The sequence below is a fragment of the Strongylocentrotus purpuratus genome, unplaced genomic scaffold (assembly GCF_000002235.5).
Source record: "Strongylocentrotus purpuratus isolate Spur 01 unplaced genomic scaffold, Spur_5.0 spur5_scaffold_15, whole genome shotgun sequence".
Classification (NCBI taxonomy): Eukaryota; Metazoa; Echinodermata; class Echinoidea; order Camarodonta; family Strongylocentrotidae; genus Strongylocentrotus; species Strongylocentrotus purpuratus.
Window position 1 is genome coordinate 31,653,769 of NW_022145600.1, and position 22,226 is coordinate 31,675,994.

Here is a 22,226-nt window from a genome sequence, read left to right on the forward strand (position 1 = left end):
AATTTGAATAATATAGGACACTGATAACGTTATAATTTTACTGATAGGAAATACGTGACATATTTTAATTCCTGCTAAGTTCTCAGAATTTGATTTTGGCTGCAAATGGGACATAGTACCTTTAACACGCCTTGTTTTTTTCCTCTTACTACATTATACAATGTTAAAAATCTTTAACTTCTCTCCTTGTTCTGGATTACTCATACATGTACACCCTGCAAGGAGTTACTAATGTAATCACTCATTGGTCTTATCCGGCGGCTTTTATTGTCAATGTTTTTTATTTTCAAATTCTAAAATGTTGTGACGAGAAAGATATTAAAACTCTTATAAATGCGATCATTATTTTAATGTTCTAAAAAGATAGGGAAACATGATTATATTCGCTTTGATTTTAAATGTTTTGCCATATCTTTGCCAAATAAACGACTGAATTGTGTCAATATTGATAAGATCATGGTCACAATGACGTACATAATGTTATGCATTTCCGAATTATATTTTGCTCTAAATTTTATTGATTGATCTCAGTGTTCAATAATTCATTCGCTGTTGATAAACTGCCTCAATTTTTATTTGTTTAAAAATAAAAAAATTATGTTCATGTCTCGCATATAGTCCCGCAGTTTAACCCCTTCTCTCTCTCACTTTCTCTCGCTCGCTCTCTCTCTCTCTCATCCATTCCATGTTTTTTTATCCTCTGGCTCATTTCTGCTTAGTTGATTTACTTTTCCCATTCCTCCTTCTACTTCGTTATATATTTAAACAAAAAGATTTTCGTCGAAGTCTTGTTTCATGTTTACTCAAATTATTTCCTTCTCCTTCCAAACTTCTTTTCTTTTAAACTCATTATTACCTTTCATTCTCTTCTTCTTTATATCCCCCTTCTCGCCCTCCTTATCTCCTTCTTCTTCTGCTTCCTAAACTCCTTTTCTTCTTCTTCTCCTCCTTCTTTTCTTCTTTTCCTTCTCCTTTTTATTCTCCTCCTCCTTTTCCTCCTCCTCCTCCTTCTTCTTCTTCTTTTTCTTTTTCTTTTCTTTTTCTTCTTCATCTCCTTGTTCTTGTTCTTGTTCTTCATATTTGTTGTCGTCGTATTTTTTTCTTTCCCTTCCACGCTCCCTTTGTTATTGTTATTCTTGGGCTTGTTCATTTTGTTCTTTTTCTTCTTCTTCTTGTTCTCTTTCTTCTTTATCTTCCTCTTCGTTGTCGTCGTCTTTGTCTTCTTTTCATATTGTTGTTTATTACTCTGGCTCATTCCTTTTCTCCTATCGTCATAAACTCCAACTCTTTTTTTCCTCTTCGGTTTCCTACTCTTATTCAAAAGAAAGAAAAGGGATAACATAAATGCTAAATTCCATCTAAAATCTAGAATGGCGGAGTTAGTGACAAACCGAGCTGAGAAGAGTGCTATCATAAAGAGATTCCAATCATACGGAAATGACAGCATGGCTTACTCAAGAGATCACTTCGAGGTAAGATTTACTATCTTTCTTTCATATACATTAAAAAAAAGTTATCATTAAGTATTGATGTCACCTGTACCTAGAAGGCGAAAAGCGAACTAAATCAATGTAACCCTCAGGTCTCTCTTCCCGGAATAACCGATTGGGGTTGTACAGGTGGACCACTACACTGGGGTTCCCCCTACTCTTAATGTGCAGTGGGTTCTTAAGGTGCAAAGGTGGCGACTCTCCTCTACACGGGGCCTCAATTTAACGTCTTATCCGAGGGATGGAGTGTTTTCCACTGTAACATATAGCCTGCATCTATGAAACAGCGGAGGGCACGTTAACACACAACGCAGACTTCAGTCATACGCCTGGGTTGGTAGTAGGTCCATGGTTTGATTCGAACCCACTTTTCCGACTGAGCCAACGCAACTCCTCTTTTGTCAACTCATTATGTTGAAAAAGAGAGCTTATTCGCAGTGTTACTCTTAATTGACAGTACCTTTCTTCATATCTTTTATAACCTTTTTTAAAGGGTTGGTAGTAGGTCCATGGTTTGATTCGAACCCACTGTTCCGACTGAGCCAACGCAACTCCTCTTTTGTTAACATATTTTTTCTTTTGTGATACCATACTTCGATGAATTACGATAAGAATTATTCGTAAGCAACAGTTCGGTGTTAAGAGAACCCAAGCATAAACACTAACTCCAAGTTAGAGGCATAACAGACTTAGATTACCTCTTCATTCTACATTGTCTAATTTAAAGAAAAATTGATGTTAAAATGTTATCATGTTACAAATAATTCTGGCATTCTTGTACTTTTGATAATTGCATTATTTTCATTTATCTCTGTTTGATAGAGAATTCAAACTGTATGAGGCTAGAAATGGAGATAAATGATCAAATCATTTTTAAGGAAAGAAAAGTTACAAAAAGGTACCTTCATAAGAACGCAAAAGTGTTAGAGAATATGTTAACCCCCAAAATAAATAGAAACAAAAATTACTCGGTTTGGTTACTTGTTTCAAGTATTTTGTCAACTCATTATGTTGAAAAAGAGAGCTTATTTGCAGTGTTACTGCTAGTTGACATTACCTTTCTTCATATCTTTTAAAACCTTTTGTAAAGCAAAACAAATGTGAAGAATGCTGTGAGTTACAAGGGGGTCGACTCAACTTCTACGAGAGTGCTAAACCTCATCACAATACGACTGCCACTGTGGTGAAAGTCGAGAAGAGAAGAGGGACTAACATACTCATTCTAAGATGTGGACCCGGTGGTCGTACGGTTATATTCTTGGAATTTGACTCGAAGTAAGAATTTTAGAGAAAGAGCATTAACATCTTTTTTCTTCTCCCATCCCCATTTTCTTCTTCTCCTTCTTCCTCTTTTTCAGCCTATGCAGGGTACCAACCTGTTCAAACAAAGTATCTGAACAAGAAAATTTCCGACTCTAAACGCTAATAGAAAGAAAAACGTTAATTTGTGCGGTCTTTTTAATGGCTTATGCATTACGAAAAAATAATGATAGATTAAACAATGGTTTTGTGATTATTACATAGAAATATATTTTGTCCATACAAGCCTTTATCTAGGAGGTTTCCCAGGCACCTAGGAGAAGTTTTCACATAAGCAACAACAATAAATAATACAAAATAAAACAAAACAGGGTCTCACATTTTGGGGGTCTTTCATTACTTTTAAGAGATAGCTCGAACTCGAAGAAAACATAGTACGTAAGACTAACAAACCAAAGCCTATCTAGATTCTTGAGCAATGAATAAAATCACAGTGCGTGGTAGAACAATGATGAAATCTTATTTATTTCTATAAAATGTACATGTTTATTACTTTTGTACGTAGAGCTCTTCGGGAACCCATTCTGAGTTGAACTTCGCTAGCAATATTGTTATCATTAAATCACAAAACATATCATAATTTAGAAACATAACTTGATATAAGCCAAGGGGGAATGTTGATTTTATGTGCAATTTTCCATTGTAGGAGATTAACAGACGAATGGCAGGAGGCACTCTGTCGATATACTGGCCAACCATATGAACCTAACCCTGTCTTACGGAGAGTGAGGTCTGAGCTACCAGCAGCAGCGAATCGTTGGAGGAGGAGGGCAATAACTCAATCAACCTTTTCTGATTTCGTCTTTGAACAGGTGAGTGTAAGCAGTGGTGGACCAGGATTTTGCACACAGAACGGGGGAGGGGGCACGTTTGAGAAAAGAAAATTTTGAGATTTAAAAAAAATGTTTGACAGGCAAAAATAAATGAATGGTTGGCAGATTTTAAAGTTTCCTTATGGGTTAAACATTTGAAAGGGGTGGAAGCATTTTTCTTTGTGTACTTAAAATATTCGATATTCCTTCTGAATGAATTAGGTGCATGATGCGGGCTAGTATGGCCCCCAATCCACCAGCATTGAATATCAAAATTACAGGTTGTCGCAATGAGCTAGTCCTCTTGACTCACAGTTCGTTTCATAATTATGAAGTGAAGACCTACTTTTCTGCGCATCAGATTTCCATGCTCGCTAAATTCTTTCTGTTCTGCTCGCCAGAATAATATAAAGATCAATACAAATTCATAACTAATTAAAGTCAATTTCTCTGGAGATTCATTTTTCTAATACTGAAGACTTTATTGAAAAATTATTGAATGTGTTCCGTTTGAAGCAGGTTGATTCAGATGCTGAACAAGTTGAAAATCCACCTGAAAGTCTCGAAGAAACTCTTCCAGCTGGTACGGTATCTACCCCGGAAGCTCCCCAAGAATCTCCTCTTGAAGCTCCACAAGAAGTTCCTCTTGAAGCTCCCCAAGAAGTTCCCCTTGAAGCTCCCCAAGAAGTTCCCCTTGAAGCTCCCCAAGAAGTTCCCCTTGAAGCTCCCCAAGAAGCTCATCTTGAAGCTCCCCAAGAAGCTCCTTTTGAAGCTCCCCAAGAAGTTCCGCTTGAAGCTCCCCAAAAAGTTCCGCTTGAAGCTCCCCAAGAAGTTCCTCTTAAAGCTCCCCAAGAAGTTCCGCTTGAAACTCCCCAACAATCTCCTCTTGAAGGTCGTCCGGAAGTTCCTCCAGCTCCTCCGGTAGCTCCCCCTTCTGCACCGGGTTCACCGATCGAAGAGCTAGTCCCAAGCTTTACCATTGAGACGAGTGAGACAGACGATTGTGATGATGCACACACTTATTCCGGTCCTGCAAGCTTGCGATCACGTGATGATGATAGCATGTGTGTAATTCTTATCATTATACATAAGAAGTTTAGTGGTCATGGACAAAACTTTAACAAAGAATGTACATTTCGCATCAAATAAGTCCCTTTCTGGCACTGTTTCTGATAAATGCATAAAAATAGCAGTACAACTTCATTTGAAATGAAAACATAAGTAAATATCGCACAGTGTATGTAGTACATAAAGTGTAATAATAATTCATTATACATTTTCATTTTCATGCAAGTACAATTTAAAGTATACAATATAGTCCAGTATTATTGATCTTTCATTGTCCTCTGTGTATTCCTCACCTTTAAAGGCATCGTTTAACAAATACAATCTGAGATACATGGCCCTACGTGTTATCTGTGTCTGTGATATGGTGTAATATTGAGGTCCTATAAAAATTGCGCTTGAAAATTATCATAAAGGGCCTCCAAAAAGTAAGAGTCTTTGAGTGACCGGTTTTACCATAGTCATTTTCCCCAATGGACTGTAGTGTTATAAAAACCGTTAGGAAAACGAATTCTAAAATTTCTAATTCCAATCGTAAATATCTTGATAATCAGACAGGCGATTGGCTAGTAAAACACATGGGGTTCTTGACTGACCTACAGGTTTATAACTATGATTGTAGCATAAGCAAAATCAATTAAAAAAAAATAAAGAATCTGAGGCAAAGTTATCCAATCCCTTTGAATTTTCCTTCATTTTGTATAATTGTCTCTCTTTCTCTCTCTCTCTCTCTCTCTCTCTCTCTTTCTCTCTCTCTCTCTTTCTCTCTCTCTTTCTCTCTCTCTCTCTCTCTCTCCCTCCCATTAGTTCAACACTCGCAGACTTGGCCAAGAACTCGGTTGAGAAGGAGTGCACCCTTTCAGATCTGCAGAAACTGAAAGTCAAAGACTGTGGAGGCGATGTTATGTAAGTAAGGACCCTTTCATACTGCATGTCCAAGGTTACCTGGTTACAAGTCAAGGGTGAATGACCCCTATAAATAGACGAAGTGGTTCTGGTTATTGTTGTGGTTGTAATTATTGTGTTTTCGTTGGTATTATTATTAGCATTAGGAGTAGCAGCAGCAGCAACAGTAATAGTAGTAGTAGAAGTAGTAGTAGGAGTAGTAGGAGTAGTAGTAGAAGTAGTAGTAGTAGTAGTAGTAGTAGTATTATAGTAATAGTTGCTCTTTTTGTTGTTATTTGTTGTTGTTTTCTTGTTATTGTTGTTGTAGTATTATTATCATAATAATAATAATAATCATACGTATTATTCTTATCAAGGTGAGGGTGAGTTACATTAAAAGAGAATATTAGGTTGTAAGCTTATTATTTCCAATTGTTGATATAAATGTTGCATAAAATTAAATTTGAAATCGCTCTTGAAGTACTCTTACATTTCAAATATTAGTTTTCAAAAATATCATAAACATTAAATCTCGTTATACAACTTATTTGTGTAGTTCTGTCACCCTATAGCTGTGTAAAGTGTTTTTTTCAGTAAGATTTATTAAACTTGTTATACAGATTTGTTATATTTATTTTTAAAGAATTTAATCTCATAATAATCAGTTATTCTTCTTTACTGGATCATCAATCTTCGATGATAATTTCATAACTAACTATGTTGTTAGTTATTTGTCATGTTGATTGAAACGACCCTCTTAGGTAGATCTTTTTGTTCACTGTAATGGTCCTGTTCAAAATCAGCATTTGTACACTGTACTCTATTGAAGTCAGAAAGCACTTCGATCATCTATGGAAATCACTTACGTGGACCACTAGAAAGATCTTTAAGAAATAGGTATGAGACTATTTCATAATCATTAACACGGTTATCATTTCCCCATAAAATTCAGTATGTTGTATTCTCTCGTTTATCAGATTTATTCCGATACACATTGTATGCAAAATCTTCCCTTCCTGGAGAGCATTCCAGAATGTGCGTTTTGGGGATTCATAAGCTTTACAAGGGCCTACTTTTGTCATTGCTTTTAGCGATGAAATTTTTTAATATTTACATGGTAAATAGAAACCTAAAAATAAATAGACAATGGTGAGCAAACTACATTGCATATTGTTTAAAAAGATAATAAAGCTGTTATATGTTTAATGAGGTAATTGGGTTCGATGAATTCGGGAAGTATGCCCCGAAAAAATATTCATTACCTTCATTGTAAAAAATAATCAATTCCAGAATGCGTGACTTCTATTAAATGCCAAAGCAAATCCGGGAATTTCCCAAATGTTCACCGCCTTTACAGTTATTGCCCTTTCATTTTAATTTTGATCACAATTTTACAACACATTACCGAGTTGACAGTCTTTATACGATCACCTTTTGGAATAGACACATATTTCAGTTAACGCATTCTTCATTACCCCTAACTTTTGAACTATATAATTCACTTGCTATTCATCATGGCATCTAAATAGATGTAATTTTTAAATGTCTGACATGCCTCTGACAAGCTTTTAAGCCTTCAAGAACATCTTTCGTATAAGGAATATGTATGAAATTAGTAAGCAGATTTAATCTGTAATTATTGAATTTCTTCCGGAATTAGAATGGTCTTTGGCATCCATAATTAGGTGGTTCACCTTTTGTTTTAAATTTATGCTTATGATTATGAAGTGTAAAGGAATTGGCAACTCCTCTTTGGCACCTACATGTTGGAGATAAAATAGTGATGATGAATGACCAAGGTCGCCCGATGAACGCCCGAGAAATAACCAAGCTCATCCAAACATCGCCCGAAAAGACGGTTCGTAATATATTGCAAACATTAGTCATGATTTTATTTTTCAAATCTGAGACCACTTGTTCCTTCTATGTGCATGTTCTCTTCCACTTCCTCCTCCTCCACCCCTCCTTCTTCTTCGTCGTCATATTCCCTTCTTCTCCATCTTCTTCATCATCTTCTTCTTCTTTTCTTCTTTTTCTTCTTCTTCTTCTTCTTCTTCTTCTTAGTATTCTTCGTATTTTTCTTCTTCATCTCATTTTCCTCTCCTCCTCCTCCTCTTTCTTCTTCTCCTTTTTCTTCTTTTTCATCATATTCTTCTTCTTCTTCTTCTTCTTCTTCTTCTTCTTCTTCTTCTTCTTCTTCTTCTCATTCTTCTTCTTTTTATCCTTCTGGCTTCTTTTGTAAATAGGTAGCTTATGTAGAGGAAATGAAGTGAAATTGCTGCAATGGAATTTGATTGTGAAGTTATGAAACTAATTATATCCAAAAGCAAAAAAATTAAAGCTCACATTTTATTCTAGTTCAAATGCCAAATAAAAAAAACAATTTCTGGAATAAACCACTTTCTTGTAAACTTCGTCATAATGAAAGAAAATATGTAAATGTTATTCTTTTGCTGATGACTAAATGCTCTTCCGAGACGGATAGATGTTTGTTATCTACTTGCAATTTCATGTTTATACCTATATCATTATGATGACATATAGGCTTGTATATTTCCTTCTAAATATTTAGATAGTTCTTACTATTGTACGAGGCGCTTTAGGTATTGTGAGAGAGGAAGAACATGAACTGATCATCAATTTCAAAGGATCCCAGGTATATCATACTTGTAATTAATGAATGCTACTTCGTACCATGAATGAATAAACATAAGCTGATAACTCAATATACAGAATACATAAACAGGCGTAAATCCATTCAGTGCCATAACATGGTATTATGTTTGAATATACATCTATTTCACAATGTGATTTCAGTAGTTTTGGTTTACATCAGCCTGTCTGTGAATAAATGTGTCCTTTATTTAATTCATTTAGCTGCCTACAATATATATATATATAACATTCATACGTTTGTAGCAATTATGTTACTTTTGATTCGTGATCGTCTTCTTCTATTTACTACTGAGAAGATAACTATTTAAGAAATTCATGAATTATTTTAACCTTATCATGCTTAGTAGAAATGAATCTGCTTGTAAACGCCTCATTCAACCTTCACTGTACCCCATTAAGCTGGAATAATCTTTTCTTGCCTCTTTCCATGCAATGATTGTGACAATACGATTACTATTTTATGGCTCTCAAGACTTTATTGATCAATCTTTATGACTCTTTAGATTGATCAATAAAGTTCTGAGAAAATAAAAACATTTCATTAAAAGAGGTATGGAAAATAATTCCAATTTGATGGGCTATCAAAGGCAACAATGTACATTAGTTTTGGCCAAATTCGATAATTTTATAATGACATTTCTTCAACCTTTTGCTTTCTCTACCGGTCACAGACGGTTAGACTGGACACAGTAGATCTGATTCTCAGAGCATTTACATCCCATTGTTCTCTAACTTATGCTGAGATGCCAGAGAGATCCAAGCTCACCATCACAGAGATTAACAACATCCCGGTGTCCATTGGCTCTCAACCAGACCAGGTAATTTAAACATTTTCATAAGATGTTCGTTGCACACCATTTTAATGATAATGCATTAATCAGACCACTTGAACAAATCCTAAAAAAAGAAAATCACCAACATCCCCACAAACACCACCCAATACGACAGAATTTCATCCAAATATCCTGCGGTGGGGGGGGGGGGGGGGGGGAGGGGAACATCATTCGGTGATATGATTAAAGATAGAAGTTTCGTATTTGTTTTGTTCGCTTGCTATTTTTCTGTCTGCCATCGGAAATTACATTTGATAAAGAACTAGCGAAAATAGCATGCATGTAACAAAGAAGTACCAAATTACATTTTTAACAAAGAACATTATAGGGAACTAAGCATGTAAAATTCATCCTTCATTGACTTGTAAGTCAATCAGCAAACAAATATATCTCACAAACATACTCTTCGTCTCTGTTAAAAAAAAAGTGTAAAGAAAAACTTGAGGAGTTACAAATGTGGGATCTTTAGGAGACCTTGGAAATGTCAAGATTAATGGACTGTCAGTTTTATTTTATTTTATTTTTGTTGTTATTAGGGGAGAGAGCGTGGGATTGTCACACACCCTCTACAGATTCTGTAGGCTTTATTTGTAAACGCTTATTTCATAATGTTTGTAAGCAATTATTTTTTTTACAAATGGTGGACAATTTTAAAATTAGTCGGCAGATTTTTTATGAATATCGCAAAAACGCTTTGTTGTGGTCCTTCGTCAGATAATTTCACAAAATCAAGACTTTTGTTGTTTGCTTATTGGAATTTTTCATGAAAGATGTCAGTAAATTATTCCCCCATCCCGTTCAAAATTTCCGGCAGCGCCTCATGTTATTTTCTGGTTTATTTATTTGTCTTCAGATTGCAATTAGTATGAGAGAAGCTCTTGATACCTCAAAGGGATATCTAACGATTCGTCTTGTTCCACAGTCGTTGCTGGACGCTTTGGCCGAAGAGGATGATGATACGCACGACGAGCAAGCACATAATATGGTGGATGAATAGTAGTCCACGATTAAAAATCAGAAGATCTTTCTTCGAAAACTAGAAGATCTTTCTTTTAAACTTGAAGATATTTTTTTCCTATACAGGACCTGTCTGTACATCAGTGAACATCATTTAACACTCTTATGCTGGTGTTCTATGGAAAGCGTTAAATGCCATGAAAGTTAAGGTCAAGAAATAGATTTGTCGATGGAACTCTGTGGCAATGAGTACCATCCATAGCATACAGAGCAATGATCTGTATATATCAATGTCCGTTTCATTGCTGTGAAACTATTCAGTGTGGGTGACTCAGGGCCTCTCCAAGACACCAGCCAGATATCCCTTCTGTTCCTACAACCTCGTAGAACAAGCAACCTATCACTCAACATCTTCGAACCAATTCAAGAAAAATATGAAGGGTTCACATTTTGTCAGTAAACATTGGGTTTTTACACATATTTTCTTTTATATTAGCTTTCATTTTTGTAGGGTTGTATTATTGTATGAGCTCCCCTATACTTGATGGAGGACATGTTTTAGCGCTTTGTAATTGCAAAGAAATAACTTGCGAATGGTATTGTTTAGATGCCATTAGGTACCTTGTAACCATGTTGAACCCAACGTGTTTATAACAGGGCATGAAATACTGACAGCAAAACATAAGCTCAGAGAATGTATTCAAAACGGGTGTGAGGAGACTACATGTATATATAAATGTATTCAAAAACGGGTGTGAGGAGACCATTCAGTCGATGGTATTTATCTCAGATGTTTTCATCCAATACTTCAATGAATAGTTGCAGGAAATGGCAGTTTCTGTCTTTATATAAATGTATTAAAAAAGGGTGTGAGGAGACTACATGTATATTCAAAACGGGTGTGAGGAGACCATTCAGTCGATGATGTTATTTATCTCAGATGTTATCATCCAATACTTTGATAAATGGTTGCAGAAAATTGCAGTTTCTGTTTTTATATACATGTATTTAAAAAAAAAGGGTATGAGGAGACGACATGTATATATGTAAATGTATTTAAAATGGGTATCATCAAAATGATAAGAAATTTGGCCCATTCTTTGTAAAGTTACAAGCACTATACACAGAAAGATGTATATGGGACTACCCTATATCTCTCACAGACCATGAGAGAAACAAATTTACCAAATATATGAATTAGTAGGCGGTTTCCCGGCAAATTTTTTATCATCATGTATTAGTCAAAACATATTCTTTCACATGATTGGTTATGAGAGCTTCCATTTCATTTTTTTGAAATTGGGGCGTTTCCAATACTGGTCTTTACCTTTAAAGGGTACTATTCTTGTATTATTTATTGTACTACTTTTTCAGGAATAGCAATGTCTATATCATGTATACATGTAGGAAGGGATGTAAAGATCATTTTGAACAAGAATGAATGGTATACTGCATATTAATCTATGGAATGAAAACTTGTTATGACATGAGTAGAATTTGTTATATTGTAATTACAATAAAGACGTATATATTCTTTAATAATTTTCCAAAATTGTCTGTAAAAAATGACTATTTTGATGTTAGCATATGCGAGAATGTTGATGGCAAAGTAAACAGAAATGAAGAATGTACTTGTGCTTCGTTGTAGGTAAGAATGACTGGCTAACATGGTGATGAATAAGAAAAAAGTAGTGGGAAAATTGTGTGTGTGTTGAGAAAGAGAGAGAGAAAGAGAGAGAGAGAAAGAGAGAGAGAAAGAGAGAGAGAAAGAGATAGAGAGAGTGGGTAGAGAGAGAAAGAGAGAGAAAGAAAGGGAGACAGAGACAGAGAAGAGACGAACAGACAGACAGAGAGAGAGAGAAAGAAGAAAGAAAGAAAGATAAAAGAAGAAGAGGAGGAGGAGGATGAACAAGAAAAAAAAGTCGCCTGAAATTACAAAAATAGCACATTTTATTTTGAATTCCATCTGGAAGGCTCTTAACAATTCAAGTGAATACCCTTTTTGTATATAAATATGATCTTGATGAATTATGGATTTTTTGTTTTCACAACTCCTTTGTTATTCTTTAAGGAATAATTATAAAAAAAGGAATTAGATAAAGAAAATTCATAAAAAAAGATTAGGCAGGGGTGAGGCATAGAGACATCCCACTTTAACAAACAAAATACATAGGCCTACATAAAACATACATACAAAAAAAAAAAAATTGTGTATTTTATATATTCAAGGCAATATTTTGTGAAAACATGATTTGAAGGAGAGTTTTGAGATTAAAGTCATAGTGATAATTTGCCTTCTTTCTAGTTCCACTGACGACTTGTTTACTTGTCCATGGTTCAATCACCTCTAGCGATGAGGTATGCTACTGTATATTTAATCAAGGCCTTGTAAATCCTTGATATGATGTCTGATTGAAAACGATTCCTTATGAAACACACAATATACTATTTTTAGACCATGGCTTCTATCCTTTGGACTCAGAAAAATCATTTGTGTGCGTTATATGTAATCCTCACAGTCATGACATTTTATCATCTTTATTTTCTTTATAATTGAACAATTTACCTTAATTTTTAGCTTCAGTTTCAGTTTAGTGTTTCTATAATTCACATGATATTACAATATAAAACAATTGTTTGAAAATTATAATCTGTACTAAACATTTCTTTATTGTTAATATTTAAGTAGACTGTGTTTTAGATATGTGACCCCAAACAGCAAGGCCATACTTGAGATAAGGCAAAATAAGGGCAGAGTACAATGAAAGTAGGGCACTTGTAGCAAAATAGTGCTTTAGTCTGTTAATAATACCACCATTTCTTGACACTTAACTGTTATTGATGTTTAATCCTTGTCAATATATACAGACTAAGAAATGGAGTCAGCCATGGCTTAATTCGTGTAGTTGATATGAGAGTGACGAGACCTGGGAGAACATTAAGAGTGTTATTAAAGAACATATGACAAACAAGAGGAATGCTTTCAGCATTTTATACGAACATTTTTTGGTCTATGCCTCCCTCCACGTTTTATATCTGCGACTCTTCCCCCTTTACACAAATGTAATAGGCCTATTTTACGATTAAGAAATGCGACTAAGAAATAAATAAACATTTGGATAAAGTACCCCTGTAACCCCATTGCAAACTTGTATGACAATACAATTTTCTTCCCCACTGAAGAGTTATTTTCATAAATAAGTAATTCCCCTAACTTTTCAGCTATTTTGCAATGATTTTTTTTTAAATTGATGCCCTAGTTTGAACAAATCGCATTGATAAGCTTGAATGCTTTCATAATTGTTGTTGAAGTCGCATAATTTTTGCAACATTGCTTCCTCTTTTTATTTCATACAGTAGCGAAACCAAGAGTACTTCTCATTCCTTCAATTTGTTGGGCAGCCGATATAACATATCTTGGGGATAATAATGAGATGGTGACTTTCTTTCTTAGATTGTACATGCCAGGGATTTTGAAAAAAAATTGGAATTAGACCCTTGTCTACAAAGAGTTTCTACTTCATATCAGGTAATCACGGTTTGTTTCCAACTGCGCCAATTTATATAAAAGTTATTTTTACTCTATGGATTTGTATTATGTAAACTATCGTACTGGAATAGCCTACTAGAAGATCATTATAATCGTATTACAGTGTAGAGTCTCAGGATGACAGGTACTGTAAAATTGTATATTATACTTTGAGGAGAGCTGATGAGATTTAATCATTGTACTAATGAGATTTAACATAACATGCCATTAAAATTTAATTGTTCGTGGGAAATAAACACAATTATTGTAGCTTTTTTTAATCAAAAAAAATAAATTTATGCTGCTGTATTCTTTGTAACCTCATTCAGAAAATGAAAACATCGTTCTATTTCTGAAATTTATTCAATTTGGTAATAACAAATGATAATGCATACTACACGAACGATCTTATTTGATTACGAACATACTTGTCAGTATTTCGTTACTTGTATAATTCATTTGTTCTATTATATATTGTATGGTTTATATATGTCATTTAATTTGTGGATATTTAAGTGGAAAATAAATCAAATAAAATCAAATCCAATCAAATCTTCCCAAAGTAATAACAATATTGTAAAATGTCACTTTATGCTGACGATACTTGATGTATGTTTCATCTAAAGACCCCAAACAAATGTATGACGTGATTAGCGAGGATTTATCCTCTATTTTAAATTGGTTAACTCATATTGAGCTTTTGTTAAATGTATTAAAAAAAAGCTAATACTTGTAGGCTCTACGCGTGAGACCAAATTATTTGGCAATTTGAGTGCAAGGATTAAAGGCCCTTTACTTTTAAAGAGTAGATAAATACTATTATCGGGGTGTTATTATTGACGAGGAATTTTCTTGGAGACCACATATTGACACTATCCGATCTAAAATCTTATGAAATATGTTTATGCTTACGAGAATTATAACATACATAAACGTAGCCACCAGTGCTTTTTTATACAAAATAATGATTCACCCTCACTTCGATTAATGTAACACTGTGTGGATGAAACTGGATTCCCTGCCTCTGAACAGGCTCAAAATATAGGATTTCCCGGCCAAATTCGCGAGTTTGTCATCAAAATTAATTTGTCTTGCGTTCAATTTCGACGGTTTTAGTGCTGTCATGTATATCTCGGGTTTATATCCTTTTTCTAGGTTTCAAATCTATGAACTTTTCGTTAATATCTATGTATATTTCATTCAAATCAATGAACAATGTGCTTCTTTCGCTATTTGGTCATTCGATTTGGCGCAACACGAATTTCTGACATCGCGACGGTGCACTTCTAGTATTCTAATTCATTTGTAGCATTCAAGTTAGCACTTTGTGCATTTAAATTGATGGTCAATATACATTTCTAGTTTATTACACACTTTTTGTATCTCATTCTTTTTCTTTCAAGATTGTTTTGTTAACGTGTAGTTCATCATATTTTGTTTTCTTGCATTTATACATTTATACTTATGAGATTTATCTGATATTCATCAGCATTTAAGTTTGAGTGTTAAGAAAAAAAAGAATTGCATCTTCGGACTTGATGGTCTCAATATGTTTGTAAATTGTCGTGTTTATTTAATGTTTGACTACACCCAATTGCAATGTCTTGAACATGAATTAATAGAATAAAAGAATAGACCCCAATGGCAAATCACGCATTTTAATTGCATTATTTTTAAAACTGCAAAGTGTTGCATATCTTCCCCCTAACTTGAATAAACATATTTCGAATACGAATGACAGGTGTTAATTTAAGTGATAACAATGACGCCTCGACAAGTGACGAATAATTTGAATGCTAGTTGAGCAGTTTCTAAATAAAATGACAGATCCATGAAACCCTTCAACCAAAATACTTAATTAAATACAAAAACGGGACAATTTAATGATAATTGGCATGGCAAAGCCGATCTGCGGTAACTTAAATGCAAAGTAAATGAATTCGAATGACAAACTCGCGAATTTTTAACGGGAAATCCTATACTAAAAAACAGAGCACTAAGAATGGTTTTACAAGTGGATTCTCGGTCCCATAGAAGTTTTTTTTTAATACGAAACCCATTCTATCGATTGTTTGAATGTAAAGATAAAAAGAAAGACCTTGCTTTTTTATGTTTAAATTGTTAAGGTTATACAAAGTTTTGGGACATTTTGAAATTGGGTGGATAGTGATTCTTTACAATTTTTTTTATATATTTGGATGCCCCTGTGGATGTTTTATAAGCGCTAAAAAATTTAGCCCCTAAAACAATTCTGCTTTCAAGAAAAATTGAATATAACAATTTACCGGTGCTCCCGGTATATTTTGATAAATTTTTAAATAGCGCCTACGGCCGTATAATGGTAGCTGCAAACATGAAAATCGCAGACTATGTAGTTGTGATATATGATTTCTAAACGGGAATAGCTAATCGTTCGATTTTAGTCAAGAAACATTGTTTTATAGCTTAATTAATACCTTGACCTTGAGAGGGAGCTATACAACATAAAGAGTTAATTATTTACAATTCCATAACATAACAATTCCAACATGTTCATTTGAACCAAATTCATAACCCCATACCAAAACTTTGTATTACCTTCCATTGATTTGTTCCCTAATGTATTAAGCTCTAAAATAGAAGTTAAACAAACGCACCACTCTCTCAGAAATACCGAACGGATTATTGTCCTTGCCAAACCTCACACTAACGTTGTGAAAAAAGCACAGTATACACTGCCCTTCAATTATAATTATTTAATAACCTCTCTCCAACTGTAAATACCGAAATCTTGATCATATAATTTGTGTTCATTAATACCATTTGTCTGATTCCTCCATTTTCCCTACTATCTTCTTTATCTCTACTCGAATTGTTTTATTTTTTAATAATAATTTGTGTATGACTTGTATTTAGTTTTTGTATACTTTTATTTATCCTATGCAAATAATTTGTAATTATATACTATGTTATTTTGTTAATGTTGTCCTCTTTTGCATACGGACTTGCTGAAAAACAGCCTTGCGGCTGAAAACAGGTTTTCTGTTAGTATTACCGTATTGAAATAAATAAAAAATAAACAAACAAACTTCTTCTCCATAATTAGATATTTTCCTCAAAGTCCCGTTTCCTGTCTACTCCAATCATTTCCTTCTCTAGCTTCCCTATTTTCTTTTGCGTTTTAACTTCTTCTCACCATTCATTTATTCTTATTGTTTATATTGTTCTTCTTTCTCCTCCTCCTCCTTCTTCTTCTATTTTTTCTTATTTTCCTCCTTCCTCTCCTTCTCCTCCTCCTCCTCCTCCTTTTTCTTCTTCTTCTTCTTCTTCTTCTTCTTCTTCTTCTTCTTCTTCTTCTTCTTCTTCTCTTTCTTCTCTTTCTCTTTCTTTTTCTATACAGATCCCTTTTTCTTTCTATTCGTTTTACTCCTCTTACTAAAAGATGAAAGGGTTAACATATATTATGAATTCAATCTAAAATCTAGAATGTCGGTTGGGGCAAACCGAGATGAGCTACCGATGGCCATCTTAAAAAGCTTCTATTCACACGGAAATGACGACAAGGCCTATTCAAGTGATGACTTCGAAGTAAGCTGCACTATCTTTCTTTCGTATTTTCATCGTATTCTTTCTTTCTGAATTTCAATACTTTGGTTTATACGATAAGAATTATCCGTTATCCTATTCACAACGAAATGTTGACACGGTTTACTCAAGTGATGACTTCGAAGTAAGATTTACTCTCTTTCTTACATATTTGTTAAAACATTTTTTTTCTTCATCGTATTCTTTTTTTTTTTAATATCATACTTTCATGAATTACGATAAGAATTATCCATAAGCATACAGTTCGGTGTTAAAAGAACCCTAAAATAAAGCATCAACTCCAATTCAGAATCATAACAGACTTATTTTTCATTATTTAATATTTAACTTTACACATATACTAATGTCCATAAAATCGGATGTGTGTAGCAGTATGAAAACATATATAAAAATAAAGAAATGTTGATGTTAAATGTTTCTCATATTATTCATTATTCCGGAATGCTTTCATTTTTTAGAAATGCATTATTTTCAAGTACCTCTGTTTGTTGGAGAATGCAATGTGTTTGCAAGAAATGGAGATAAATAGTCAATTTTTTTTACGGAAAGAAAATTTCCAAGAAAAGTACCTCGATAAGAAGGCAACACTGTTAGAGAATATGTTAATCTAAACATGAAAACGAATTGATATAGATTACTTGGTTTGGTCACTTGCTTTCACTGCCTCATTTAAACAAGTATTTTTCATCTAATTTATTGTGTCAAAAAAGAGTATATTCGCGGTGATACTCGTAATTGACAGCACCGTTTTTTAAAATACCTTTTAAAACTCTTTTTTATAGAGATATAAACGTGAAAATTGCTGTGAGTTACGAGGAGGTCGACTCAACTTCTACGAGAAAGGTGAACCGGATCACAACACAACTACCACTGTTATGAAAGTGGAGAGGAGAAGAGGAACTAACATACTCATTCTAAGATGTGGACCCGGTGGTCGTACAGTTATATTCTTAGAATTTGACTCCATGTAAGAATTTCAGAGTATATAGCATTAACATCTTCAACTTCTCCTTCTTCTTCTTCATCTTCTTCTTCTTCTTCTTCTTCTTCTTCTTCTTCTTCTTCTTCTTCTTCTTCTTCTTCTTCTATCCCTTCTTCTTCTCCTTCTTTTTCTTCCTCCGTCATCTTCTCGTTCCTCTCGTTTGTTAGAGCAAGAGGGCTCTCCGACATATGATCTGGCGACAATCGTTCAAAAGATATAGGGTTAGACTTAGGGTTGCAAAGGGATTAGTTTAGATTTAGGGATAGTTATTTGTACATGATTGACATTTAGACTTCAGTTATGAGTAACAATTTACGCTGAGCTATTGATAATGAAGGAGACGGTCGCGAATAAAATATCCGATTCTTTACCTCGTACACTAAAAGTAGCAAAATTATGAATCTATTCTGTTTGTAAATCAAATAGATGTATATTACTTTCGTATGTAAAGCTTTATGAGAGCCCATCCTTAGTTGAACTTCGCTTTATAAAAGCATTATTATTATTATCATTAAATCACCCCCCCCCAAAAAAAAAATAAAAAATAAATAAATAATAATAATGATAATTTAGAAACATAACTTGATGCGCCAAGGGGGATGTTGATTTTATGTGAAATTTCCCTTGTAGGAGATTAACAGGCGAATGGCAGGAGGCACTCTGTCGATGTACTGGTCAACCATATGATCCTACCCCTGCCTTACGGAGAGTGAGGTCTGAGATCACAGCAGCAGCGAATAAATGGAAGAGGAGAGCATTAACTCGATCAACCTTTCCTGATATCGTCGATGAACAGGTCAGTGTAAGCAAGGGTTGGCCAAGGTTTTGTACACAGAATGGGGAAGGGGGCACAATACAGAAAAGTAAATTTGCAAAAACCCCAAAAGGTACAGGCCTATACATGGGATACTCCGCTCAAAAAAATCTTTGGCGAGCAAATAGAAGTGAATGGTTAGCAGATTTGACAGTGGCCTCATGAGTTGAAAATTTAAAAGAAGTGGAAGCAATTTCCTTTCGGTACTTAAGATATACGATATTATTTCTTAAGGAAGTAGGGGCACCCTGCGGGCCTGTATTGCCCCCAACCCACCAGCTATGCATATTAAAATAACATGTTTGCCCAATGAGCTAGTCCTCCTGACTCACGGTTAGTTTCATAATTATTATGAAGAGAAGACCTACTTTTCAGCGCATCTGATTTCGATGTTCGCTCTGTTCTTTCTATTCTGCTGGTCTGAACAACAAATTAAAATTCAGAATTAATGGAAGTCAGTTTCTCTGGAGATACATTTTTTTAGTACTTAAGACCAGATTGAAAAATTATTGAATGTGTTCCCTTTGAAGCAGGTTGATCCAGATTCTGAACAAGTTGACCCCTCTTCGGAAACTCCCCAAGAAGCTCCACTAGCTCCTCCGGTAACTCTTCCGGAAGGTCCCTCCGGCCCTGTCAGCTCGCGATCACGTGATGATGATCTCAGGTTTGTACTCCTCATCATTATTCATATGAATTTTAATGGTCATTTACATTTCGTATTAAATCAATCACCTCCTGGCACTGTTTCCGATAAATGCACAAAATAACAGTTCAACTCTAATTGATTTGATTCGATTTGATTTGATTTTCTTCTGCATTCATGTATGTATACAGTACACAGTATACAGTACACAGTACACAATAAAAAAGTATACAGTATACATTTTTTCGATAACAATAAAAATACAAAGTACATGACCACATTTAGTAGATATTGCACATGTGTATTTTTAATGCAAGTACAATGCAGAATATAGAATATAGTCCAGTATCAATTATCATTGATATTTTTTAAAGAAAAATGACATTATGTTGATATCTACCGTGTGAGTAAAAAAAAGTTAACACCTAGAAAATTGCTAATTATTCTTAAAACATCTATAAACAGTAAATTATTATTCATCTTATGAAATAGTGTTTTATCCCAAATCATTTGGTACCATTTTTGTGTGGTATGTGTTCACGCTTGGATGAACAGGAGGCATTGTTTGCGAGAGTGCAAAAATCGACTTGTGCCAAAGTGACACCTACAGTATGTATTATGTTGGGATTAGCGGAGTGACAGAATGAATTGAATGTATCAAATGAAATGCATTGCATATGCTTTTTGCAAAGGGCAAAGTCACAAACACCCACATACGCGCACAAAATGTTCGTTAAAATTAGATATTCGATTTTTGATTAGTGTGGCATGATTAATTTTGTTAGGGATGTTATTTGGATCTGCAAAGACCGAATTAATACCCAAATCCCAATTGTTTTATTCAAACATCACTTAAGCAACATTGGCGCAAGTCGATTTTTGCAATCTCGCAAACAATGCCTCCTGTTCATCCAAGCGTGAACACATACCACACAAAAATGGTACCAAATGATTTGGGATAAAACACTCTTTCATAAAATGTATAATAACTTACTGTTCATGGATGATTTTAAAAATAATTAGCAATTTTCTAGGTGTAAACTTTTTTTTGACTCACACTGTACAGTGCAGTATCTATATAAATTTATATTACACACGTCATATTCGTTCTTGTTTTATAATCTTTACACATATTGTAAAAGCCTATATACTCTCCTTCATCTGTTTGCTTCCTCCTCTTTCTCTCTCTCTCTCTCTCTCTCTCTCCCTCTCTCTTTCCCTCTCACTCGGTCCTCTGTGTATTCATCACCCTTAAATTGTCCTTCATCTTTATAATTGTTTATTTTATTTATCTTTTCTCTCTCTCTTTCTCTCTCTCTCTCTCTCTCTCTCTCATTAGTCAAACGCTTGCAGACTTGGATAAGAACTCGGTAGAGAAAGTGTTCGACCTTTCAGATCTGCAACAACTCAAAGTCATGGACTATAAAGGCGATGTTGTGTAAGTAAGACCCTTTTCATACTGCACCAGACCAGTCAGACATTAGGTAAAGAAGGGGAGAAATCAAGGGATATGGCATTTCTGCACGGACATGTTTATAATACCCCGGAAAGGTGGGGATACAAAAATACCTTCCCAAGTCACAATATTGTACCCTTCCTCCATGATGAAATTGTGATAAATTTATGATAAAACATATGAATATTTACAAACATATTGAGACCAACAAGTCCGTAGTGGCAATTTTTTTTTTTTTTTAACAATCAAATTTAAAGGATGATGAATATCAGATAAATCTAATAAGTATATAAAGAGTATAAATGCAAGAAAATAAGATATAGAATACACATGAAAAAAACAACCTTGAAAGAAAAAGAATGAGCTATAAAAAGTGTGTAATGAACGAGAAATGTATATTGACCATCTATTTTAGTGCACAAAGTGTTAATTTGAATGCTACAAATGAATTAGAAAGCTAGAAGTACAACTTCGCGATGTCAGAAATCGTGTTGCACCAAATGGAATAAACAAATAGCGAAAAAAGCACATTATTCATTAATTTGAATTTAAAAGTGAATATCAGTTTGTTAGCTTATTATTTCCAATTGTAATAACAAGGTTACATGAAATTAAAATTGAATTCGCTGTTGAAGTACTCTGACATTTCAACTATTAGTTTTCAAAAACATAATATACATTTAATTTATTATACAATTTCTTTGTGTAGTTCTATGAACCTACATCGATTCTGCGCACAGTGTATTTGTGTGTGATTTTTAGTTACTATTTACATTTTTATAAACATCTGTCATTCCTGTTAATTAGATCATTAATCATTGATAATGATTTCATATCTAACTATGTTGAATTTATGCGTATGATTATGGAGTGTGATGGAAGCAATTCCTCTTTGCCAGCTACATGTTGGAGATAAAATATTGTTTAGGAATGGCCGAGGTCTCCCGATGAACGCCCAGGAATTGACCGAGCACATCCGATCATTGTGCGGTATGGTATGTTATATTTTATATATTCACGGTTACAAACAAATACAATAATTGTGCCCGCATTCAGCAAAAGCTGTTTTTTCAGCGAGGCCGTGATTACATAAAATTAAAACCATCGGTTCGTAATATATTTTCAACACTCGTCATAATTTTATGTTTCAATCTTAAACCACTTAGATGCTGCTTATAA

The 22,226-nt window shown here is 34.2% G+C and overlaps 2 protein-coding genes across 2 annotated transcripts; both read left to right on the top strand.

Moving 5' to 3' along the window:
* Nucleotides 1-1,336: 1,336 nt before the first annotated feature.
* On the top strand, nucleotides 1,337-11,081 carry LOC105436555. Its single transcript, XM_030986203.1, has 9 exons — nucleotides 1,337-1,472; nucleotides 2,581-2,765; nucleotides 3,457-3,622; nucleotides 4,142-4,686; nucleotides 5,495-5,593; nucleotides 7,301-7,430; nucleotides 8,145-8,228; nucleotides 8,920-9,066; nucleotides 9,935-11,081. The coding sequence occupies exons 1-9, from the start codon at nucleotides 1,371-1,373 to the stop codon at nucleotides 10,076-10,078; spliced, it is 1,602 nt and encodes a 533-aa protein (XP_030842063.1). The 5' UTR covers nucleotides 1,337-1,370; the 3' UTR covers nucleotides 10,079-11,081.
* A 5,951-nt stretch (nucleotides 11,082-17,032) lies between these two features.
* On the top strand, nucleotides 17,033-22,226 carry LOC115924188. The gene is made up of 5 exons (XM_030986064.1): nucleotides 17,033-17,134; nucleotides 17,935-18,119; nucleotides 18,765-18,930; nucleotides 19,482-19,612; nucleotides 22,214-22,226. Exons 1-5 carry the CDS (start codon nucleotides 17,033-17,035, stop codon nucleotides 22,224-22,226), a joined length of 597 nt encoding a protein of 198 aa, XP_030841924.1.